Source organism: Gavia stellata, chromosome 7 (assembly GCF_030936135.1).
Source record: "Gavia stellata isolate bGavSte3 chromosome 7, bGavSte3.hap2, whole genome shotgun sequence".
NCBI lineage: Eukaryota > Metazoa > Chordata > Aves > Gaviiformes > Gaviidae > Gavia > Gavia stellata.
Window position 1 is genome coordinate 31,028,168 of NC_082600.1, and position 27,277 is coordinate 31,055,444.

The 27,277-nt window shown below is 35.8% G+C and overlaps 1 protein-coding gene across 1 annotated transcript in view; it reads right to left on the reverse strand.

Annotated features, from left to right (window-relative positions):
* The window catches only part of ARHGAP5 (Rho GTPase activating protein 5), a 41,790-nt gene extending 14,809 nt beyond the window's left edge, over positions 1-26,981 (reverse strand). The window contains exons 1-3 of the mRNA XM_059819390.1: positions 26,962-26,981; positions 18,973-22,868; positions 8,486-8,633 (exon numbers count right to left, since the gene is read on the reverse strand). Coding sequence (XP_059675373.1) covers positions 8,486-8,633; positions 18,973-22,692 — 3,868 coding nt within the window. The 5' untranslated portion in view covers positions 22,693-22,868; positions 26,962-26,981. The remainder of the gene's footprint in view (positions 1-8,485; positions 8,634-18,972; positions 22,869-26,961) is intronic.
* Between the last annotated feature and the right edge of the window lie 296 nt (positions 26,982-27,277).

Below are 27,277 nucleotides of genomic sequence, written 5' to 3' on the forward strand. Positions count from 1 at the left end.
CCTAATCACAAGAAGTCTGTCTCCCCCCAGCTGAATTCCTTCCCCTACAGTGACCAATAGAACTTTTCAGGAACCATTCTCCACTATAATAGCTGAGACTACCATTCCCACACTTAGCTTTGTAAATTCTGTGATCATTCTGTAATTTTATTCCACAGACTGACCTAGTGTACCTCTTCTCAAGCCCTATACTACCCAGACTACACAAGACTAAAGGAACCACCACCTTACTGATCCAGAATGGTAAATTCTACATACACCTACAGTATATGTAATCACACAGCAAAGAATCCAAATGCTTTTCAAGTAAGAGTCTAGCACTAAATTTACTTACATAAAATACATTTAAAAATTCTACATTTAATGTGTTCTTATCTGTGCATATCAACACTGGCATTTAAAGATCCATGACATTCAATTCACACACTGAAAACCAGAACCAAAAATAAGTGTCTTACCGCTCCTTGTAATAAAATAATTTATAGAATATTGACACGTTCAATAAAAAGTAAGCAGTGTAAGAAAATAAGCAGTACTTTTAGAAAGACTCAAAAAATAGGAAGCTCTCATCCATTGCTGAATTAACATTTCTATAATTTACATTAACCAATTATTAAACAAGCTCTCAATCGTTTTATGAAGTGTCACTCAATCACATATTTCATGGCCTGTTCATTTCAAAAAAAGAATAAAAGACTTCAATTAACATGACATGACAAACATGCCTAGGAAAAGGTAGGTGCACTCTTTATTTCATTAAAAATGGGTGACATCTGAAGATACTCTAATTTTCCAAGCATATTAGCTGTTTGGTCGCTTTGGGCCTGAAGAAAGCTAGGGGAATAAAAGGAGCACCGTAAGTACTCTGCAAAAGATATTGACATCTTGGTCCTATCTGCATTGTTTAGGAATTCTTTATGTAATTCCCATGATGTTTCCTTTGAAGAGATACCTTAATTAGCAATACAGCTCAAGTGCACAACATGTGTTTATGAATATTTCAAAACATATTTGTTTACAATTTTCAGTGATTCTCACACACTAAGAAATTAACACATGTGCTCCTCCTCCACCTGTCTGGTAGTCAGTCTTCCATTAGGGGAAACAACCAATGCCTGTTTTCCCCTCCTCCCGAGTTTGGACAGGGTTTCCTCCCTGTTGATTAATTCCAAAGTTGCAAAACACAAACTGGTGTACAATTTCCTAACTACTGAAACCTATTCTATACCAATTTTGAAGTGAACACAGAAGGGATACTCAAGAGGTCATCTAGTCCAACCTCCTGCTCAAACAAGGGTCAACGCTGAATTCAGATCGGATTGCTTATCTAAATCTGATCTTTAATACCTCCAAGGACAGAGAGCCCACAAGCTCTTTGGGCAACCTGAACCAATGCTTAAATAATCCTCAAAGCAAGAGGTTTTCCTTTCTTTCTAGCTGGAACCTCGTATTTTAATGATCATTGCCTCTAATCCTACAGCCATGTACTTTAGTACTTAAGCCTGGGTGCACCTTCTCAGTAACTTCCTCATAGGTATTGGGAAACCACTTCTGGGTATCTCCTCAGCCTTTCCCTCTCCCAAGCTGAACAAACCCACAGCTCCAGCCTCTGACCCTCTTCTGCTAGACTCAATCAAGTTTGTCAACACCTTTCTTGTAGTATTTCGGATGAGGTCTAACAAGTGCAGAGTAAAAACAAAGAATCACTTCTGTTGCTGTAGTGCCTACCCTTCTGTTGGGACAGTCCAATACAGAAGGCATCATCAGCAGGATGCACTACTGACTTATGTTTAGCCTATTCTCCACCACGACCCCCAGATCCTTTTCAGCAGCACTGCTATCCAGACAGTCAAGTCTTCCACGTGTACTACTGCAGGTGTTTAGTCCTTGCAATTCTAGATGCAGGACTTGGCATTTGTCCTCGCTGTTCCTGTTGTCACATTCCTCCAGCTTGTCTACATTACCCTGAACAGAGGCCTGGCCTTGAATATATTAACTACACCACCCACTGTAGGATCATTCACAAACTTGATGAGGGTACAAGATGTATTGTAGGGCTATTTAACTCTATTGTTACTGTATCTATACAGAATCAAGATTAACAGAACCATGGCCTATGCATATTTTTGCTAAACATATAGCTTCATGGGCAGTTGAGTCAATTTAACCTATCATTATGACTGAAAAAGATGGTCTAACTCCCTGCCTCATGGGTCACTGCCTCTGTCCTTCCCTTGCTCCTAGCTGCATAGTCCTGCTCCCTGCCTTGCACTTGACTTGTTTTGACATATATTTGACCCTTAACTTACCAGCTGTAATACTAAACAGCAGGACCTTGTCCATTTTTGCTGATGTAGCTTTAAAAGACAATGAACTCACTAATTCAGAGATGTCTGCAAGCGCCCAAAATGAAAAGTGGCAGAAGCATACAACAGGAGAGGATCTTACTGGCTGCTACACCATTTCTTAAGAAACCACCCTCAGAATGCCAGGTCTCGTACACCAGGCTGAGGGGGATGGCCACTCTTGTCCCATTCTTGTCCAACAGAACACACTCCTAAAAGCCTCTAACTCTCCCAAGCCCTTTGAATAAAAGGGGAGATAATCCATCTTGAATTCCTGGATTTTGCAGCCATTATGAATACATTTCAATTATTTACCAGCCTTTTCACCTCAAGTGGCACTGCTGACTCATTTTCTTTGCCTATTTTTACCCAATCCTCATTCTCTGGAGACAAACTTTCCATTATCTATACTTTCAATGTCAAAATCTGGCCTCATGGCAGATTCAGTGTAAAAGACCTGGGTATAACTTAGGTGAGAGGGAAATTCACAGAAGGCAATATTCTTTTAATCGAATTACCTCCAAAATTGTAAATTTAACAGCATTACAAAAAGGTATAAATATCAAAAGCAGTAATTATTGTACATATACCAAGTACACAATTTTTAATTTCACCTATAGCTCTCCATAGAGACCATGTGAGACATTTAATGAGATGTGGCTCTGTCAAATTCATCCGTCCTTCTTTATTCCATTCCTCGTTGCACATAAATTGAGTAACTCAATTATTAAAATACATATTATTCTAATAAGCTTCTCTTCCCTCAATTGTTTCATGTAGAATTAACACTATATTAATGTTATCAGTTTTCTATGACATACGGAATCTAAAATTTCTAATCTTGTCAATGAAGCACATGGATATCAATATTCTACAAAGACTTTTTAAAAAAATATTTGAAAACCCAAGAAAAACATATTAAAATACTGCAATTATTACTAGAGTTTAATATAGCCAAGAGCTAAATCTATTAAATGGCAAAACTGTGCTAGTATTCATAATATTAATTTGATGCCTCCTTCCTTGGTAAACAGAATGAAATGTAATTTACATCAAACTTTTCACCAATGCATAACAATGCATACAAAAAGTAAATCCAAAACACCAATTAAAAGAATACTGAAATATTAAAAAATACCTCATATGCTAATACTATCAATTAGCATGAGTAATTTTTGCCCAAATTATTTTAAGTTTAGGAAAGTTAAAAATAATCAACAAGAGTATCTGTTGAATAGCACACAAACAGTACTTAAAATTAAATTGGTGGCATGCAAAACAGCATAAAAATGTTACTAACAAAACACTCGAGCTACAAGTTTGCCATAAACATGTAAACTTTTTACACTTAAAAAAATTAGACATTCAATAGATATTTTTAAACGGCATTTCAGTATAAAATTCAGATCATGCCAACATTTTGTTGAAGTTAAATATTAAATTAGCCTTCTGAAATCTACGTTCCTCTCTCAAACAAAATTATGAGAGTATCAGAATATCCTCCTTACTCTCTACATGATAATTCTTAGAGAAACACAGAATTTATGCTATTAATATAGTTAACAAACAGTTTAGCTTCAAAAATTATGTCAATTCTGCTGCCTACATTCAGAAAAAAATGAGTTCTACTAAAAAAGTAATGCTCTACATTGGATAATTTTTTTTTTTAATTAGCAGTTCATTTTTTTTCTAGCATGTCTTATCATAGCATCATTACTTCTATACGAAAACAGCCAGTACAATCTTCTTAAAAATTAAAACTGAACTCTATTTTCCCTGCTAAATACATTTCCATAAATCTAGTTTCCCTGCTAAATCTAGTTTGCTGAAAACCAATACACTCAAAAAGTTCAAGTGATGTAACAAAATGACCTTCTTTTCTGTCCACCAGGAGAAAGCAACAAAATACACCAGAACAACTGTATCATCAATATCTTCTTTTGGAAGCCCGTTACAGAAAATAACTACCAATGTCAAAAAGTCAATTTAAGTAGCTGCCCTCAAGAGCAAGTTACATACTGATTTGCAAAGAATGTGACAGAGGTAAAAGCATACAAAAATCAGCAGGTTATACATTATGCTATGTCACTAATGATAGAAAAGTGTTTATATAGTCTGTAAAAGATTACAGATAAGATCACAATATCTTTACCAGAAAATAAGTTTTCCTGTAAACATTACACATTTATACCAAGACATTTAGTGGAAAACATGATAATTCACCATTATCAAGTTACTTACCTGAGAGATAAAAATTCTTTTGATCATCTTGTTCAATGAACCAACAAGAAAGAGCTCTGACAACCAACCAAAAGATAACTCATCCTGCTATAATTACAATTCAAAAATGAAAGGCTTGGATAGAGAAAAGGTTTTCCTACAATCATGGACAATGTGTGAATACACAAGCAAAGTTTGTTTACCATATTTAGCCAAACTTTCCACATTCCTTATCCAGAAGTGACAGTGTTATTAGATTTAAGATAATCTTACCTGGTATTGTACAAAATTTTTTTAATCAATAGGTCCCAACAAGACAAAGTATTATGTACTATTACTGCTTTGTACTATTAGTATCACCAACAGTACACACTGCTGCTGAAATGGAGGTTCTGATACATACTTACTGCTTATTAGGTTTAGATCTGCTCAAGTATTAACTGTTTTGCTCCCTCAGTTTCTACTTCCAATACAATCAAAAAGATCCCAAAGGGATTCAAGCCCTAGATTATCTTTCAAAAACAGAACTTAGTTGACTCCATAAAGCTAAACCAGTTAATAATAAAACTTTTTGTTGGAAAATATCAAACTAAACAGGAACACACGGAAAATACCTACATCTGTAGGCTCTGACTTAGGATCCCTTATCTCTACCAGATCTCCCTTTACCCTGACAGGATCCATATGGCTCCTTCAAAAGAAAATTCTGTTGATTTATAAAAGGCTAGAACTTTTCAGCTCCTGGATTTGCTTTAATTTTTCCAAATTACCCCTCCTCTACTGATGCACATTTTTTGTGAGGATATTCTAGAACAGCATGGTAAAACAAGAATCTGACAGTATTTTCCACATGCGCTCAATTCTTTAAGTTTTATGGTGGAGCAAGAATCTTCAAAGACACTTTCTGATATTATCTTCTCATCTAAGCATCCAAAACAAAGCAGAGAAAAACTGTTTTTCACACTGTGTACTTTATAGCCTCAGTCACAATTTAGATGAGTGGGTACAAAGCACCGTCTTGTATAATTTCATGAGGCAGAGATAGGGAACATTAAAAATTAAGATTAACCCTTCAATTTGAGATTAATCGTATCTTCACAAAAAAACTGCAATGCAATTCAGCCACAATGCAAACTGCATGTGGTAATACAAAGGGAAGGAGCTGAACTCCTTGAAAGTACCTTACAAGGAAAAGCTAAACAAATTTGTCCTCTCCAAGAGAAATACACTGATTGGCCTCATTCAGGAAGAGTTGGAGAAGACTGCACCTCTTGATTAAAAAGACAATGACAGTAAAGACTGGTATTCAGTTCAGTTAGTACTGATAGCAGGCTGACTTGTTAAGTGACAGCTGAAGTATTGGATGACTCCCCAAGCAGCTACAATAGCTTTATCAAATGGGAGTGGTACCATTCTGAACTCCAGCCTGAAGCCAATAGATCCTGACTTGCCTTCTGCAGACTGATCATCTCCAAAACTGTATTTGTGGAATTTTCTCTCACAGTCCCAAAATCAGTGATGTGAGTCTATCTCAGTACAGGATTTGAAGGCAATGCAAGTGAACATCATCCTCTCGCAAAGGCAACATATACGTTCTATCAGAACACTGCCTGAAACTCATCAAATGCCTACAGAATATTAACCCACTATAAAAATAATACACACCAAAAATAAAACTCCCACAGCCAAATATGGAAGTTGAAAAGAACAACCAAAACTACTTACACAGAATCCAGAGAAGGAGAAAGAAAATTGTAATACAGATCAAAAGTAGAGGTTTTGTTCCATTTTTACCAAATGCTTAACAGAACAGCAGGACAACTATTGTCTTCAGAGCCACAAACAAATCATGCAGATGGCACAATGTTTGTCCAGCTTACACATATGGCTAGAATTAAAATTCTCCAGCCTTCAGTAGATGCACAGCAGCCAAAGGAAAAGCAGTACCTCCTGAGTCACCACTTTTGAGGAGCCCCTCACATTTTGAACACATCAGCAGCTTAACTAAACATCTTATCCTTCAAACACAGGTCATTAGAGGAGAATAAAAGTGTTAAATCTTCCGGGTGCTTGAGTTATTTGATGACTATGATGAAAAAAGACAAAGAATCATGTTCCCACACTATTATAGTTCTCTCCCTCACCCCATAAGCTGGTGAAAATCCTTTGGGAGAAATACTAGACTTTCAGAAGTTGACCACAAAGTCAACAGATATCAGACAACATCAATTTTAAGCAAATACTTTTTTCTCTAGATCTGGATTCATAATTTTGTTGTTTGAAAGTATTCTTACAAAGTTAAACGTGCTCAAATTTAAGATATTACTTCTAAATTCTACACACTCTTCAAAGAGTCATTCGGTCTTCATTACTGGTGAATGTCTGGTTTACATAGCTATACGTAGCCATTTTAAAAGAACACAAATTCAGACAGTGACTCACCCGTAAAATTATGGCCGTTTGGTTTTTGGGGTTTTTTTTGCTACATACAAAAGCAAACAAAATATATATTAAGCTGTCTATACCACTCTGTTACTTGTTGCCCTTCTTCCTCCTTCCCCATTTTTTCCTGGGTGAGGTGGGAAAAGCAAAAGGGAGAGGGAGGAAAATACAGCTCTTACCTTTAGGCAAGGAATCAATAGGAGGCAAAGGTTAACAACAGATTTATACTTACATCTCTGACTCCCAAAAGATCAGTGCCTGAGGTTTCACCTACTTTTTTTATTACAATAATGCAGTATATAAGTCTTCACAAACAGCTATTAGGCTCACCACCTGTAGTAGTTCTTCTGGAAATACTACTCTTACAGATGGCAGTAAAACTGAATTTTAGTTTAAGAAAGAAAACCCTTCAGTTTTACTCTTGCTAAAACTGATACCATCATCTTACAGCCAAAACTGTATTACAGAACTAAGATGATGTTGAAAAAAGGTGCTGTTTTACTTTATTCTAAACAATATCGAACTGCAGACACCAATCAAAAGATGGTTCTGCCCATGTTTCAGCTCCAGTCAGTCAGTCTCACACTCTCATTTGCTTCAAATATAGCATTTATGCAACTTCAGAGCAAGATCTACACCGTAATCAAAAAATGGTGTTTGCCATCTTTAAAAACAAAAAAGAAAAAAACAAACAAAACTCAACCACAGGGCACTCCCAAACCTCAAAACAACTCCCCAGTCCCAAATGTAGTCTTCTCTTGGACCAGCTAGATCATCCTACTTGTCTCATGGTCACACGGTAAATAGGCTGAAAGCAGCAAGAGAGGGGAAAAACAGGCAACCAGGGAACATGGACAGATGAAAACTGTGCTGTCAAATTTCACCCTAGTGCAAACACATATATGTTAAAATATTAACTTAAACAGCAAATTTGCAAGTTAAACAAATTGCTTAGCGTTCTTCATATAGAATTACGTAGTATTTAGAAAAGAAATGTTTCTGTCTCTGTAACAAGTTACAATGCAAAACTAGGTTTACCAGCAAAATAAAGCAAGCAAGCTGACTAATTAAGCCATACCAAGTACCTGTTTTCTGCAATTGAAAAAAGTGAATTTCAGAGCTTTTTAATACATGAAGTAAAATACAGCAGCAAGTGAGACATGTAAGACTGGAATGCCATTGGGTTAAAAGTCATTTGGCATTGGAAAGTGGTATCAGTTTTTTAAATTACAGGAAACAAATGTTAAACTTCAAATGTTTGTCATAAGGAAATTAAATATTTGTGTCAATAAAGACAAAAGATGACGACGTATTAAGCATACAATTTAGAGAACATAGTCTACTTTTAAAATGTGCTTTTCCCCTAATTATTTATTTCTAGGATAAAAATTCTAGAAGTACTTTAAAACAGAAAATGAGAAGCTTTACTCATTATGCAAAGTGGGAAAGTCTTCCCTCCAATAGTTCTCCTATCTTACCTGTATCTTCAATGAATTGCACACATTTTTCAACAAACAGAGGTATTGGTTTCTCAGGTGTAATCAGATCCTGTAGGGGCATCCCGAAGTAATTACTTTCCCAGTTTCTACGGATTGGAGGATTGAATGTCTTAGTTTTCTTTTTCGGCTACAACAAAACAGAGTTATTTAAGTAATATTCAAGCAATATTTTAACTAACTCACATTACAACCATTCAGTAAAAACCAAACAGATCATACATCTATCAGACATTAAAATTCCTCTATGGCAAACTGAATAAAGTTAAGTGTACTTTTAAAATAACAATCATTAGATAAAAAGCACTCAAATAACTTCTAATAGATTTGGTCATTTTTGTATCACATTAGAACAGGATGACCCAATGCACCAGTAATTGAAATACTACAGGAACAAAAATAAACACACTACTTGTTTAGAGTGCTATGACAAGTCTTTACATTCTAACTTTCAGCATCACTCAAAGGAGTCTACATGAATCACACCTCTATAGAAATTTTTAGGATAAGACTGTGAAGTGTCATATCACAAAAAAAACTGAGTGCCTTCTGTATGTGTCTCATTAAACATATTAAATAATCTTTATGTTGTAACTACGCTAGAAACACGATAATGCAGAATGTATAGCAATCAATCTCAGAGTTAAGAGTTGCAGGCACTCCTGTTAAGCACGATTGCTTTGTTACAGGCACAGGATTTTAGCCAAAGTGAGGTTTGTACCCAACCAAATCTAACAAGACAGTGAGTTTCATATGGAGTTTTCTTGCTTGTTTTTATTTTACTTTTTTTTCCTGATAAGGACTTTTATCAATTCAACTGACAAATCACCTTTGAATGATTACAAGGATTATATTATATTGTATCAGATACCATGTTTCATCTCTGAATGTTAATGAAAATATTCAGAGATGGCCACATAAAATGCTTAATCAATTGGCTGTACAGTGGCAACAATGTGGAAACTGAATGAACATTACAATTAAAATCTAGCATTTTGTCTTTAAGTTTGTATACAGTGAGAAGTTAGTTAAAAGCAATAACATTTTCATATAAAAGCTATTCAGTCAACATCTAATAGTACAAAATAAAAGAAAAAAGCACAACAGCCAGATTTAAATCTAATAACAAGGTTTCTAGAATTTTATAGTAAGACTAGACCTCAATTAACTATTAAGACAAAACATGTCTCATTTCTATGTTTTACATCTAGAAAAGTCTCGAATTTCAATATCTTTGTGTAAAAAAAAAAAAGGTTAACTTTTAGACTTTTGTACCATCAAATTTACTTAATCAGTCCTTACAGACTACCTAGAACTTCAAGTTAGCAAGGTACATATTCATGATTGACTTGCCCGCTGAGAATTAATGAGCTGAAGTTGAACTCTACTAGGGAAAGTGGAAACTACACCCTAAAGAACATTTCTCCAACCACCACCCTACAGCACCTGTGGAACTTCTCCAACACTCAATAAAAAAATCTGTTAATCAAAGCCTTTCAATAACCTAATTAAACAAGTAAGGCTTTTTATGTGGAACGTCTCTTCATAAGACAGCTTGTACTTCTTGAAATCAGCAGCGGAGTATCCATGATTGACCACAGTAACAGAAGGCTAACAACAAATAGGCTTACCTTTCAAATTTGGGATTTCTATAAAAGGTTCAGCACTTATAATTTAGAAGGAAGGAATATTTACTGAAAAGTTCAAATCATTAGAAAGAAATTGCTCTCCAGCAATTAATTTCTCCCTAAGTTTTACATTAACTGAAAATGTAATAAAAAGTTTAGGATAAAAAGCTTAGGATAAAACTTTAGGATAAACTTTCATGACTAAAGCAGACAATATCTGAAAGCATTCTTTACAACTGTCAACTCTTTGCAGAACTTTTATTCATCTTGGATAAGGTATCGACGGTTCAACCAGTATGTGCCTGCAGATTACAAACAGCTTTTTCTTCCTTCCTTCTCACTGCGACAGTCCCCTGCTTTGAAGTCCCCAGTACTCAACCTAGTTCAGTGGCCATTTTCTTTTTATTGGCAAAATAATATTTATTTAGGCAACAAATGTACCCAGTTCTGATGAGCAGCAGCTGAAAGGGCCAAGCTGAAGCTAAAGAACATGTAAAACTCAGTGAAAACATTTTTGTCAAATGTTGAAAGAAAGATCATTTTAGAGATACATACATTAACGCAATGAAAAAAGCAAAACCAAACTGATTTTTTTTTTTCCTAAGGTGCTCAGTGTACATCCCCACCATCTTAGAATAAATGGAGCAACACTCAGACTGTGTATTTCAGACCCAGCAGACAGAAAAAGACTTCGTGTGTCTCTGAGTAAGACATAATATTAGCATAACATAATTAAATGTAAACAAATTTTGTTGGTGTGAGTGGAAAGCAGTCTGGTTAATGGAACAATAAACTAGGATTTCACAGAATTTTTGACATTTATAATAGTAATGAATATTATTATCTGTGTAAAATACCTGGAAATAGTATGAAATATCAAATACGTCTGCAAAGCCAGAATAAAGAATGTTTTTCTCTAATAATTGCCCTGCGTTTAGAAGAATGGTTCTAAGAGACTTAGATAGCAAGTATGACATTATACACTCAAAAAAGCAGAAATGTTTCTTAGATGAAATGTCTACCTGAAACAATCAGTTTAATCTCCGATTTGGAAAGTAAGAATTCAGCTAAAGAATTAGAAATTAAAGAATAAAAGAAAAGAAATGAAAACCCTGAAGTCCTTTTCAAACTGATCTAAAAGTAGAGTAGGAGAAGAGATGATCGTTGTAGGGCCAATTCCATTATCTCTCTTATGATTTCCCTTTCTTTTGGGGCATGTGAGTGGGTAAAATCTCCAGTGACAGCACAGATCAAAACTTCCTGGAAATAACACTATCTGTACAATCTTTTACAAAAAAATACTTCTGCAAATTAACAACAAAACTTTAAGTTATTAAAAACCCACCATGTTATTTCATGATTTGAGACTTCCATACTTTCCTTAAGGTGCATGTCTAGACTTCTTAAGAGAACTTGTTCTGAACAAAAAGGCTTGTTACTGTGCAAGAGACCTGATTTTTGTCAAAAGATCAACTAACTTCAGGAAAAAAAAAAACAGGTCTTATTTCTAACAAAAATAAGCTTTAGTGAAAGCTTTTTTTTAATCCCTGTTCCCTACTCTGGGAAAATAGCAGCTTTTCTGATCCATCAATCATAGCATGGAACTTTTAAATCTGCTAGTCAATATAATGACTATCATAAATTTTTCTATGTAAAATTAACTTTTAAAATTCTCTAATGAAACAATACTTAAACAAAAACACTATTAACATTAAATTATTAATTTAGTTAAACAGCACCTGAAAAAGGTGAAGCACTTCTAAATTCCGAGGTTTTGGCAGAGAGATTATGATTTTGCCACAGGCATTTTTAGTTCAATAGTTCTGCTCAATACACCCTACTCCCCACGATACAGCAGTCACCTAATACTGCATACAGCGAGCACTGATCTAGGCACAGTCAAAGACAATTTTCTATGCTGCTTCTACATCACAATAAAAAAGGACTAATAGGCATCAAGTTAGAGAAGACAAGAACCAACACAAAAGTTTTGTTAGTTCATCCTAGCAAAAAGCTCATCGTTTCACATACCACTGTTTCACATTAGTAATAAAAACACAAGCCCAACACCATAAAGCTGAAATCCTTAGTTTTCACAGAAATCTGGGGGTTTTTTTTATAATTGGTTGCTACACTGATGTTGAGCTTTCCACCGTGGGTTTCACCATTTCCTTCTTGCCAAAGGCAACTTCTCTCCATACCCCAACAGAGCTTAATGCCAAACCTCCAGCTGATCCTTATATATTTTGGCAGGAAAGCATTTTAACTCTGAGAATCCCAAACTTGCCTTACATTGCTGATAAGAAAGGCATTTACCTGCAATATTGCTTTAGTTACAGCAGTTTAATCACTGAAATGTGAGTTGCGAAAGATTAGCAGAAGTCCTCTTAATAAAAGACAAGGTAAACATTAAAACATGTATTCTAGCACAGCACAGTATCCAATTCTTGATTTAGAAATACTATTATAAAGAGCATAAAACCGTGAAAACGTAGATTTAAAGTATACTCAAAATTAACCCTCTTGACTATAGGTGCCAGGGAACAAGCTAAGCAGCACCCATCTTCTAGAGAGAAACTAGGCTGAGACTTCAGCCTGCTGTGAGTCTTGAGAGATCAATGCACTTAAATACAACCTTTTAAAATTAACTGAGAAAACTAAAAAACTGCCCAAACCTATTGATCAAACCCCTTTATAGATGGGGTGCTTACTCTAGTGAGTCCTATCTGTTCAAAAGGGGCTGCCCTTCTTTTTTTCCTTTCACTTCCATCCCACCAGAACTACCATCATAATTTATTTATCAAAGGGGAAATTCAGCCACTTCTCTACCTCCCACATACTTCACTAGTATTTTTAATACAAAGGAAATTTTCTGCCTGCTTCATTTGCAGTCAGCCCTAGGGTCATGGAGAGCGAAGTCAATATTTTTGGGACTATTAAAATACTTCATAAAACCACATACCGTGAACAGCATTCATTTTATAGGCTTAATAAAGTATTTGTAATCTCTAATTCATGGCTAGCTCATCAGAAACTATACAACTCGTGAATAATGCAGATGATGGTCCCTAACATGCTCTCTCTTTCTTTCTCTCATGCCTTCTGCCATTCTTAGAGTTCCAGCTTGTCACACTAAGTTTTAAACTACAGAGGCTCAAGAAGGTATATGGCTCCAAATATGCATTTTAAGAGTGCTACATTTGAAGAGATGAAAACTGAAAGTACAGATTTTGATATTTCCTATACTCCTCAGGAAAAAATAAAAAATAATTTTAAAAAAATCACTGCACATCCAGTCTGAAGTAGACAGTACTTTGCTAAGTCAACCATTGAATTTACACAAGACCAGCTGAGCAAAAATGTAAGCTGATCTCCCACTTGTCACGTATTTACCATAGTCTTATTAAAACTGAGATCAAAACACATAGGCTATACAGTTCCTGACGCTATTTCAGTATAGTTTCACGATAAAATTTCATATAGTTTTGAAATTATAATGAGAGCAAACAAGTTTAAACATAGAAAAATATATGTCAAACCTGTACTACTTATATCATGTTCCAAAACAAATCAGAGTAAAATATGTGAAAATTCACCTAGGCGCTAGTGGATTTTTCTTGCTGAAATACTGAGACAATTTTTCAGATTAGTATAAATTAAAAGGCATCTTACAATCATCTTGGTATAAAGGAAAATGGAAAGAATGTAATTCACAATCTTCTTTGGAAGCGACAAATGTTGTTTGCAAACAAGGTTACAAGGTATAATGTTCTAAAGCGCTGTTTTTCAGATTTAATTTAACAACACAGCTGGAAACTCCAGTCACAAAAAAAAAAAAAGAAAATCAAACCTTGAATAATAAAACTATTGACTATTGGTCAAAGAACAAAAGTAGTGAAACTTTTTCAGATTTAATAACTTTTAACAATGGCATGTCAAAGAATTATCACTAGTGAGTTAATTTACTATATTGTTTACAAGTTGTCTGTAGTTAGGATTTGTTTTCAGAAGTACTTCAAATAATTTCTTCCATACAAAAAAATGAAAGATACTCATACTAATCTTATTCCTACTTTTACAAATGTATTAACAACATAACTCTTCCGTAACAAGGCAAGAAGCCTGCAAATTTATTTCAAGATGAGGCTCTGCCTTTCCCTTTGCAGAAATTTATTCAGGATTATTTGCTGTTCTTGATATGCTGGGGAGGATAAAAACTACAACAACTATATTTTATAAGAAGGGAAAAAATACAGCCTAAATTAGACACTCAACACATCTCAAAGTGTTCACAAAGGTAAGAACTCTAAATTAGATGGGTAATTTTTTAATACTCATAAATTCCATACTAAAGATAAACAATAAGGGTATTAATTGTAACTATATTGAACAGCTACAGGTTTCCAGATCAGGCAGGCTTCCTGCTGTACAGGGAATTACTAAATTAAGACAAGGGTCAAAAATAACTTGCAATAATGTAATGTAATAATAATAATAATAGCTAAATCAATAATAATTGATAAATAATTTTTAAAATATTTCTATCAAGCTTGTTTACACATGAGAAGAACATGGCGAGAACAATGAAAAGCCATGGAGCACTGTGGTTTAGGCCTCATATCAATGCACAAACTGCATGACAGTTGCAGCTTTAGGGTTATTGCACACGCATGAAGACGTTCCTCTCGTCTGAGATGTAAGAAGGCTTCCTCCAGCAAGATCCTTATCCTCTAGGAATGTTCACTGGCCTTTCAGGTCCTGAAATTTTCTGCATTTTCTCTCTGTTGCTCCATATCTCCAAACTCATCAAGTCAGACTAACGACAACATTAATTATATGGCCTGAAAGGCTGCTGATTTTAAAGAGACTGGTGCGTACCAACACACAATAATGTTCTATACTAGACCTAGGTATTACAGTGTTAAAAGATTCTAACTGAGATAAGCATCTACTTGTAGTTCCCACTTGCAATTTTTGAAGAAGACATGGAGATGAATAAGCACAGAACTCAGCTGCAGAGGTCTAACTTGGCAAAGCGGAAACAGCTGAGGCAAAGCTGCCAATGAACATTGTACTCTGTGCTTAGTTCCTCCAAGTTTCAGTCATCCTCATTCAATAACATAAGTTCAGAAGGAATTACAAAACCTTTTTTAATCTTCTAAAACTCAGGTCAAGAAGCAGCCATATTCTGCTCACCTGTTTGGAGGTGACAGACATCACAAAAGGAAAAAACATTTCAGGAGAAAGGTTACTACAAGGAAAGGTGAAAACTGGAAATCGCAAGAAGATTCCTCATCAATACAGAGGAAACAGAAGTTCCGGAGGAGTTTTACAGAATAGTGAGAGTGAGGGGATAAAAGTTTTCAGAGGAATTATTTATGTGATAATTGAAAACAGATCTCAAGGATCGTTCTTCCAGTTCTGACTAGAGGTATATAGAAACTAAATCTGAGAACACAAACAACAATGGCAAATAATTCAAACCAAAGCACACTTAACTGGTCTCAGTTTAAATTGTTTAATTTCCTTTGGTAGTAAGCAACGTTAGAGGACCTTGCAAGTATCATTACCTGCTTGTCACAGATTTGTCATTGCTATACTTTCCACAGTAAAACATTTTAATTTATGCTTCTGGATAGCAACAAGTAGAACAATTCTGAGTATTTACTTCTGCCTTTAATAACGTGTGTTCACAGTACATTTTAAAAACGTTTGGTACATGTATGTTAGCAGATCAGTCAAACTACGGCTGTTAATTTCAGGCTTGTAAAAAGGAACTGTTGTTTTTCCTCTTCTATTGTTTGCCAAAAGTCCCTTCCTCCTTCCTACCCATCCAGTTCTTGCATTCCTCCCTTCAATGTTTTACCTGAATCCTACAATCACTCTACACCCATCCCCTGCCTCCCTATATCTGTCCTAGCGCCCATACCTTTATATGATTTCATCTTGTAAGTTGGGAGACTGGGGTCTAAAAGCATCAGGACAGAATGAGCATCCTTCAGCAAGGTCATGTCTCTTTCCTGAAACACATTATCTTTTAATGTTTTCTTATTCTGGGCCTGCCTTTAAAACATTTTCCAGAACCTCCAAGAGGAAAGTACATGCCACTTTAAGAAACTTTCATTGTGTTTAACAAGTAATTGTCATAAATGGGGGGGAAAAAAGCCAAACCCCAAAAAACCAAACCAAACAAACGCCCCCCCAACATAATTTTTAAAAAAATTCTAAATGTAAAAATCTGCATAGGCAAATTCTGTCTCTAGATGAAACCTGCTTTGCATAACTGAGAACTTAGGTGTAAAAACTACAAATAACTGTGCATATAAGAGCTTTCAGCAATACCATACAAGAAACCCCCCCAGAAACACCACATCTCAAACTCCTCAAACCAACAAAGATGAAAGGAGTATCAAGAAAGTTACATCCTATTTGGGCTTTAAAAAGCAACAGCATACTACAAAGCTCATTTAAAAAAATAAAGAATTAAATTTAAAAAAAAAAAATCAAGTTATAATCTTTGACAATGAGGACCTCAGACTTCAAAGGTTTAGTTTTTTAAAAAAAAAATTTTGATCATAAGATTTCCATATTTCAGAATCACTGTAATTATAGCAAGAATAGTTACACATGTATCTTATGTTCCCTTTACATACAGATGAACAATTTAGAAAAAGTATCAGTAAGAGCTTTATGAAATATTCAGAGCAGAGTACAAAAGTTTTATTTATCCCTTTCACATTCAAGGGGTCAAAATTCTCAAAAAACTCAGCAAGTAATCTGTAAATAGTGGTGCACTAACATCCCGCAAATGGACTAAATAACACTCAACAAGGAAAATATCATTTGAATAATTTTTGAGCTTTTGTAATTAAAGACTGCTAGCTGCTCATCTAAAACAACACAGTAAAACATGGTGAATAAGTCCCAAAACTAATAAAACTGCACCTCTCTTGCAAAAAAAAAAAAGGTTAAAAAAACCCTCAGGAGTATATTACAAACTAGAATGACTCATCACATGAACTGGAACTACTCTCGCTTCAACATAATGCAAGTCAACACACATAGAAGTCACTGCTTATCAAAAGCACCAAGCACTTCACATTCTTAGATATTTTGAATGCTTGCAAACATTTTGGCTATCAAGTTAAATTTGCTTTCTCCATCATTACAATAATTTGTACTTCTACTATTAAAAGATTTTTCTGACTAATTTGAAAGATCAGCCCTGGACCATAACTTGCAAGTAAAAACAAACAAAAAAAACCACAACAAAACCAAGCGGTATGTCAAAGAAAACTTGAAACAACTCCTGTACTCTTCAAGAGTCTAAACCACTACAAAAATTTAGAACAGCCTGAAACTTCTGACTCAGGCTGCCTCTCAACAGGCCAAAGCCAAAAATAGAGGCTTTGCTAAAGATACCAGGGGGTTTCCAGACACAGTGCCAGGAAGAGAAGACCCCACTATACCAGGTCTACAAAGTTTAAACAAATATCCAATTTGGAGGAACTTTCTCTCAACTCAACACAGCTGAGACAGTAGGAGGATTATGAATACTACATTTCAATTTCTATGTAGCAAAATTATTTCAATCAAAAATATGTAAATTATTTTTAAAAACATTTAAGTTTGCCAAAAAGAATAACTTCAAAGTATTTTTAACCATATGATTTTATACCCACAAGACATCATTATCTATGCTTATGAGTACGCCTTAAGAAAATTTAGTGCCCTTTAAATCAGTCATGTGTAATTCAAATCACAGCTGCATGCTAGGAAGTGCAATTCAGAATCTAACCCATTAGTAAAATCTAACTCTGCTCTACTTGAACAAAACTTATTTCTAAATGCTATTCAAGTACTGCCAGATTTAAGCTAAAAGGGACACTTTCAAAATGCTACAAAAGACAGTATTAAAAAGGTTGACTTATTTTGAGACAAGAAAAAAAAAATCTAACTGACCAGGAACACTCCTGATTTAATGTTAAAACAAAAACTATATGCAAGACAATGATTGCTAGCCTAAAATTGAAATCTAAACTATAAAGAGTATACATCCAGAACCTACACCACAACACTAACTTGATATAATAATTTTTAAAACAGTAAGTCAAAAAACAAGTAACTATCAAGGATAAAGATCAAAATAAAATGTAGACATTTTTCAAGTAGAATGTCACATTATTATTTAGAAACCCACACTGGACAGGCATTTTGCTCCCTTTATTTTGTTTGAATAGAGAATTGTACAGGTAGCACAGCTTTCAACTTGATTACTTGCTTGCCCACACAAGGAAAATGCAGCAGTCAGTAAAACCACTATACAAAGTTTCCTTTCGTGCTCTTGTTTTAGAGTTCCAAGCAGACAATTCAGAATTAAAAAGAAACCACCCATTTCATTCACCAGCCCTAAACTTCATTTCAACAGCCAGAACTGCAAGAACTGAAAGAACCAGTTCCACCCAAGAACTCACAAAGCAGCTTTTTTTTTTTTGCCTCTTTTTTTTTTTTAAAGAAACGATGTTATGATCAACAAAAAAGGATCTGTGGACCAAATTCTGCCTTCACTTACTCATATGGAAGGGAGACTGCACATGTACATACAGCGGTGAAAAGAACTGAAACTTACTGAACAGCAGATTAGGTAGACAAACCATTTCATTCCCTCAGGTTTGCTAGTTCTAAGCAAGTTAAGTAGAAACTTGGACAAAAATCAAACAATGCTATATCAAAATATTAAAGGACCTGTTCCAAAATAGGGTGCAACTCTTGCATATGTTGACTCTTCCCTTCTTACAATGCACCAGAATCTCTAAGTAAAATTTAAATCAATTGACTTACCTTCTTATCTTCTTTGACTTTGTGGGGTTTCTTTTTCATTTTTTTATCATCCAATTCTTGATCCGATGTAATAGCAGGGTTATCTATGCCACCCTTCCACGTTTCGACAGGTGAAAGAAGTGGGTCTTCTTCACTTCCACGATGTCTTCCTTTTCTTTTAGTTTTAGAGGTGGTGAAAGCCTCATCATCACTTGCATCCGAATGTGTTCTCCTGTAGTAAGACTTAGCTTTGCTGAACAGAGTCTTAGACTTATATTTGTATTTTGAAGGCCTTCTTTCCCCGTGACTTTTGGATATTCTGTCAGAAAACCCATTTTCTTCCTCACCTTGGGTATTTACAACAATTGAGTTTCGAACTTTAATAATACGATTCTGACTATCATCTGGAACCGCATAGATATCATCTGCAAAGCCTTTATGTTTGAAAATAGTGTCAATAGGTTCAGCATAGTTGTCAGATTGGTCTATATCTTCTGGTGGTGCCACAGGCACTCGAGAAGGTTGTTTCCTGGGGTTTTTGCCAATACCTGCCTCAATTGTTTTCAGGAGGTTAGGATCCAGTTTTTTCACATTTGTTCTTGGAACAAGTGGTTTCGGTTTTATTGGAGGAGGCACTTTATGGTTGCGTTCATGGTCATGACAGTTGAGTGGTGTACTGTGAATAGGATACTCATTTCCTTCCAAATCCAATCGGTACTTTGAACGGTCACTAGGTGCTGGGAGTAACCTTACGTCATCACCAATTGGACTGTAAGGTGGTGGACCTTCAGTATCATCCTCTGAATCTGGATAATTATAGTCAAGGGAACTTCCTCTGGGAGATCTTGGAAAAACATCTTCACTTGTATGCGTTGTCTCCCTTGTGCTGTCTGACATGTAAGAACTTTCAATCATGTTTTTCTTCTCTAAAACATCACTAAAGAACAATGTGAAAACTTCAGTTTGACGATGATATTGAGATAAGGAATATAAAGCTGTAAACTTAGCAGTAATCTCTGTTGCTATGTGTTCTCCTTCAGTCATGAGTTCCTTGATGGCTTCATTCTCAAAGAAGTCTGCCTGGCTATCAGTAACAGCCACTAACTGGACAGGAATTGTATCCTGAACTTCAGAAAGAAATGCCCGAAGCATTCCCATGGATGCCTTCCGCTTCGCAGAATAGACCAGTATATATCCGTGAACAAGTTCATCTTTCCTTACACCAATTGAAGAATGATATGATAATATAGTTATCTGTATTCGACGCCTCTTTTCACCTATTATTTTATCAAGCATCAAAGAATTATTCTGGCCAGCCTGAGCAGCACTACAGGAGTGAGAGTTAAGGAAGGGTGAAAGAATAAGATCCACACTAAACGGATCACCACACATGGCACACATGACAATTCTTAAGTCAGCTTCTGACAGATCTTTAATGGTGGGAACTGGACTTACAACATCAAAATTGTGTTTAACAGCTTCCAGTACTCCCCTCAGAGCTTGTTTTATTTGGGTCTCATGAAATTTGCGTGGATATGTACCAGCAGGCACATCTACAAAAGGACATTGTAATTTGTTGGCCAATTGCTGTCCCTGATGTCTCAGAATAGGCAGATTCTTGCTAACACTGTCCCTCTGGTTAGCCAGTATTAACGTAAATGGAAGATTAGCCATATATTTGTCTCTTCTTATCTGAGATGCTTCCGCCCTTATTTTTGCAATGCATTCCCCAATAAAATTCAGTGATTCAATAGAGTTAAACACACAGAAACAACCGTGTGGTTTGAAGGCTGACGTCCACAATTGAGTCAACAGGTATTGGGATTTTGCATCAACTGGCCTAAGATCTAGTTCATATATTTTTCCATCTAACGCATATTCATCATCCGTGGATTGTGTCCGAATTTCATTTGCCAATTCTTGTGCAAGGCCATCTTTGCCCAAAATGAAAAGATTGACTTTATCAATGTTGGCACTATCATGGTATAAATTTGAGCGGCCATGGTCTAGTTGCAGAAGACTGTTGGCAAGTAACTGCTCTACTTTAATGTCCGTGCAGTTTTGGCCACTGAGACAAGTTTCTTTAGTTGGGTGATAAACAAATCCTATGTGTTTAAGCAGAAGAGATTCTCTATCAGGTGCAAGTTTCTGTAAAGCTTTGTACCTAGGTTCTTCACTCAGAACTGCATGAATTTCACTCATTTTATCGGAACTTGGTGTTGCATTAAGATCCAGGTCATAAAACAGCTCTGAATGTTCAAAAAGCATTTCCTGAAACTCCTCTTTGGCTTTTTCAACAATCTCCCTCTGGTGCCTACCATACACTTCCTTACTATCTGCATCAGTGATGTATTTGAATGCTTCGTCCTCCACAACACATATAACTTCTTCCCATGGCTGTCCGGGTGAAATGAACTGGATTTTCTCAAGAGTTTTTTTGAATTTCTCCTTCATTTCAACCCTCCTTTTTTCAGATATAAGATGCTGCACATGGTTTTGATAAACTTTTTCTGCCTCTAGTGTAGTGAGAAGGTCAAATGGAATCCTTCTGTCATTCACTTTATCTATATGGTCAGTTTCATCCCAGGGTGTTTTTTCAAGCACTACAAAACAGGACTGGAAGTCAGGCCTTTTCTCCATTAACTTCAAGGCTTCTGACCAGCTCAAGTGTTCAATCTCATCAAGATTTGACAGAAGAGTATTAAGAGCTCTTGGCAATGCATTAATGTATTCTTCTTTTCTTTTTCTAATGTGTTCCTGTTTAAGCTGCTCTATGTGTTTTGAAAATGTATTTTTGGCCTTTTTTGTTCCTTCCAAATTTATGTACTCTTCATAATCAGGGTGGTTTTTCAGTTTATTACTAACAGTTTTCCAAGTTGCATGATAGTCTCTCACAGTTTGGACAAGTTTTTCAAACTTATCTGTTGCTGTAACAACTAGTTGTCTTTGAGTTTTATAGGCATCCAGATAGGGGATTATTTTAGGTTTACCACGAGTTTTATCCATCATTTGTACCAGTGCAGTAAAACATGTTTCAACATTGACATTGAATCTTGCCGATGTTTCCACTACCACAAGGTTCTTCTTATTTGAAGCAAAGGCCTGAACCTCTCGCAGATAATGATCCACACATTCATCACATTTCGTGGCTGCTATTATTATGGGTTTTTTAGATTTTGAGAGCTGGATATAGAGATTATTCACAAATTTAAGTTGATCATCAAACTTCCTATTGCATCCTTGGCTTACGTCAATGCACAATAAAAACCCATCTATGCTTAATTTCCCTTCAGGCATTTGTTTTTGCTCAAAGTCTTGCTCCAAGCCTAGCTGATCTGTGCAAATGTACATTAGTTTTTCTGCTGACTGCAGTTTGGAGGCAGCTGCACGTTTTATATATGGTTGTAAATTTGTACTCCGATGAGGCAAGAAAGTCTGATCATCAATGAATTCAGTCTGTTCAATTACGTGAATTCTGCACTCAATTCCATCCTCACCACTTTGTGTTACGTCACCCCAGTACAAAAAGTGATCATTGTTAACAACTCTTCCTCCAAAGTCAATTGTGCTAAGCACAGAGGTATGCTCCGGATAATATTCATCTGCTTTTGAACGAACAAATCTATTGCACAAACAGGACTTTCCAACTCCACAGTTACCTTTATCCTTTTCAGTTCCAGACAGTCCAACAACACTAACAGCATAAGATGGGGGACGTGGCTCTTTGTTTTTTGCCATCATAACTTTCCTCTCATCCTTTTGCAATTATCAAGGTAACTATATGAGGTTTTCATTCTGGAAAGGTTCCTACAAATTTAAGTTGTATATCCAGGGTTCCAGAAATCGCTTTCAGTTGTTCCTGCTTCAGCTTGTCATTGAGAGAACCTCAGATAACCAGGGTAAGGAGGATCATCTTCCTAAAGAAAACAAAGAAGAAAAAAAAAATCTAAAGATTGCAGGTATTTCTTTCTAATATTTACGAGAGAAAAGAGATTTCAAAAAGCACTTTTGCCTGCTCACCCTGAAATTGTTTTCTATGTATATGAAGATTTTACAACTACTTTAAATGAGATCTTAAACTCCTAATTCATTCATGTTAATGCTATTTATATTATAAATTTAAAAATAAACAGGTTTTAGGCACAGTTTAATAACAGTTCATCACCTATTTTGATAGGTGATCAGCATACTTCTAAAAAAAAAAAAACCAAAACCACACCCAAACCCCCAAATTACTGTTTTCCTTCATAGCTTACAGGTACCAGGCACTAGAAAGCATTTTCCACTACAATAAAACACAACACAAAAACTCTAAACCCAACCCAATATTCACATACACATACTTCTATTCACGCTCATACTTCCACTAGACAGCATGCTTACCTCAGAGAATAACATTACATTACTTTTGTGTGCATTTGTAGGTTTAGTTTTAGGGTTCAGTAAAGAAACTCTCAAAATAAGAAGCTGTAAAACCAGGAAGTTGGCAATGTGGCTCAGCCGCTACCTATCTGCAGAAGTAAACTACTTTATTGGTATAATAATAGTAAACTGCTTTTAAGGAGAAGTTTCTAACCTGAATTCTACGGAAAATACAGATATTGCCATACAGATAGTAGGCACAGAAAAGTAAGACTTATGTCTGAGATTTTAAGATTACAATGTAGTATTATTCCTTCTGTCTCTAGGAAAAAACAAAAACTTTTAATAACTGTAAACAAAACCTACCATATCTACAGTCAAACTTCCACAGAATTATTACAAGGTTCCAGTGGCTTTACTGAAGCTGTCGTCAAGTATAATGATTACCACTAACTCTCACAGCTATTAATCAGAAGACTTTGCTTACGTACATAGTGCAAATGGAAAGACATTTACTGTTTTAGAAACAATTACATTAGGAGGAAAATAAAAAATTTAATATCTGAATGACTGGGCCCCGCAGGTTGTGATCAGTGGCGTGAAATTTAGTCAGGAGCCAGTAACTAGCGGTGTACTTAAGGAGCCAATCTGGGTCCAATACTGTTCAACATCTTCATTAATGACTTGGGTGACGAAGCAGAGTGTACCATCAGCAAGTCTGCTGATGACAGAATCGGGAGGAGTGGCTGATACACCAGAGGGAGACCTCAGCAGGCTGAAGACATGGGGTGACAGGAACCTCGTGCACTGCAAAGTCCTGCATCTGGGGAGGAATAACCCCATGTACCAGTATATGCCGGGAGCCAACTGGCTGGAAAGCAGCTTTACAGAAAAAGACCTGGAGATCCCAGCGGACAGCAAGCTGAACACGAGCCAGCAATATGCACTTGTGGCCAACAAGGCTAACGGTACCCTCGGCAGCATTAGACAAAGTATTGCCAGCAGGTCAAGGTAGGTGATCCTTCCCCTCTACGCAGCACAGTTGAGGCCACACGTGATGCACCCTGTCCAGTTCTACAGTACAAGAGAGGTACAGAGCTACCGGAGAGAATCCAGCAAAGGGCCACTAAGCTGGTTAAGGGACTAAATAAAACATCTCTCATATAAGGAAAGGCTGGGAGAGCTGGGGCTGTTTAGTCTAGAGAAGAGAAGTCTCAGGAGGATCTCATCAACATGTACAAATATTTGGAGGAAAGTTGCAAAGAAGGCAGAGCCAGACTCTTTTCAGTGGTGTCCTGTGACAGGACAAGGGGCAACGGGCACAGACTGAAATACAGGAGGTACCCTATGAATGTCAGGAAACACTTCTTTATTGTGAAGGTGACCGAGCACCGGCACAGGTTGCCCAGAGAGGTTGTAAAGACTCCCTCATTGGAGATATTCAAAAGTCACCTGGACATGGTCCTGGGCAACCTGCTCTATGTGATCCTGCTTGAGCAGGGAGGCTGGACAAGATGACCTTCAGAGGTCCCTTCCAACCTACATCATTCTATAATTTTGTGAAAATATTTTGATAAAAGCACATTTCTCATTTTCTGGGTAAAAAGACAGCTATCACCTGGCACTATAAAATGAAAGGTACAGACTACTGTACTTAACGTATTTGGTTTTACGTTTGTGGAATACAAAACAACAACATAAACGTATGTACACAAACCTGTAAATAGCCCTTATATGAAGGAAAACTATAATGAGCACCAATACTGAAATTTTAGTCTCAATATCTCAGCTTTATTTGTTATTTTGTGATTCTTAGCAACGCTTTGGTGAGAATGGTACTGTAGTACCTTCCTTTAGTTTAAAAAAAAATGTGTAGGATCTGTGGCCCAAAAAGCTCTTAAAATCTGCTCTAATACCTGTAATACTAAATCACAACTGCTAAAACATATCTGAGTTTGAAGACATGCAGCAGTAACAGAAGTATTTGTATTATTAAAAGTTGAAACAGGAGATAAAAACATTGAAATCTTTAATATCTTGTATAGAATCAATGCCTGGCCAACAGAACTTTCCAACTTACTAAAACCTAGCAATAGAAAACTGATCAGAAACACAGTATTTATGTAACCATATCTGTAATAAAATTAATTGACTAAAATACAAAATAAAAAACACATATGTAAAAACAGATTTCAGTTATAGACATCATAGTCAAGGAAAGTATCTTTTTTATAAAAAAGTATCAATTTCATTACAAAATGAAGAGGAAAGTAAACTCAGTCTAATTTTTACATTTCAGAGTTTTTATATTGCAAGAACTGAAACTTCTATGCTGTGTTTTAGGAATGATTTTTCTTTTTTTGTTAAAATCAGTTTACTCAAAGACACATTCAGAAACAGCATTTGTATTTGAAATTTTGCTTTTTACTGTTTCCACTGTGATTTTTATATTCTTAAAACATAGAATTTAGAGCTAACGGAAAACGGATCTGGGAATAAAAATACTTAGCAAAAGTAAATCCTTCACACGCAGTGTTTATATTACTACAAATAAACCCCGTGTTTTCTTTCTAAAGCAAAGCTTATCATAGTAGCATCATTCAAACTATTAGAATGAGAAGTTTAGTCAGCACTTCCACTATAAAATGTTTTCTGTTTGCCACAGCACAATACAGATTTGACATGGACTAAACTAGAACACAAAAATCTTCATCCACAGGACTATTTCATTTAACCAGGACGACGCTGTCAATTTGCAACTAGTTTACAAGAAACAATCCATTCTTTCAGATACTCTACATCCTCACATAGCAAAGGTTCTTCCTCCTCCAGCTATAAATATTTTGTCAAATTGATACATTTTTAAGTGAGTAAATACAAAGAGTAAGGTGAAATGGGACACTGACAAAGGGAAAACAAACACATTAGTCTCTCTCAAAATTTCTGACATGGAATATTTTCACCACAGTGGGAGCTGAATCACTAAAGATATTTAAAACCAGTGTGGTTTTCTTTTCATTTTTTATACAGTTTCTACTTCGCACTGATTGTACAAAGCAAAGTCACAGAATGAAATCTATGTCAATTAAGTAATAAACCTGGTAAAAACCTGCATTATAATGGCTTCATATTTAATATGTAATCATTATTAAATTGCTCCCCAAATGGAAGACTTATTTTCAGTATACCACTAATTTAAAGGTACTTTATAGTTCTGTACAGTTTTAAAATATACACACTGGAAATTCATGGTAAGTTAGTTCAATTATCTTACTTCAATCTGCCTAATTCTGTTATAACAAATTGAAAATACTCCAATTCATCACCCCCTACCCCCTTCATCTTTGTACGGATTCCAAAGAGGGGTTGTTTGACTTCCCCAACTAATTTCACTCTTTAAATTGAAAATAATAGAGCACTTCTATGTTTAAATAGAAAAATTCTGAAGAACTACAGAAGACACGAAGTATATGACATCACTGCAGGAAGACTCTCTGACCTTCTACAGTCACATCATAGGACCTTGTCTCTACTGGCTGATTTGCAAATATAGTTATAAAGAAAATAAGGTGTATCACCTTGTACTTACTTATGCAACCACCTCCCCCCTTAAACACAAGATTATGGAGACCAAAAGCCCAAACTTACCCTTAGGAAAACAAGGTGCAAAGCAAGATGACTATCCTGCTGTGATCTTCCTGCAGTAATGTCACACATTTAAACAGTGTCCTTCAGTAAGTCCTTCCCTGAGGGATCTGAAAACAAAAAGTAAGATTTGTTAATAATTTCAAAATTATGAAAGCAGAAGCAGCAATCAGAGAAGGTACACCAATTCACCTATGCATGAGGATTGTTTTCCTCATTTTAAACTCATAAACAGAACTCAGAGCTCAAGCTGGTCTTCCTCTGAACTTGGAGGGTTTAAAACCTGTAAGGACAGCCATTAATACTTGGGACAGAGAGG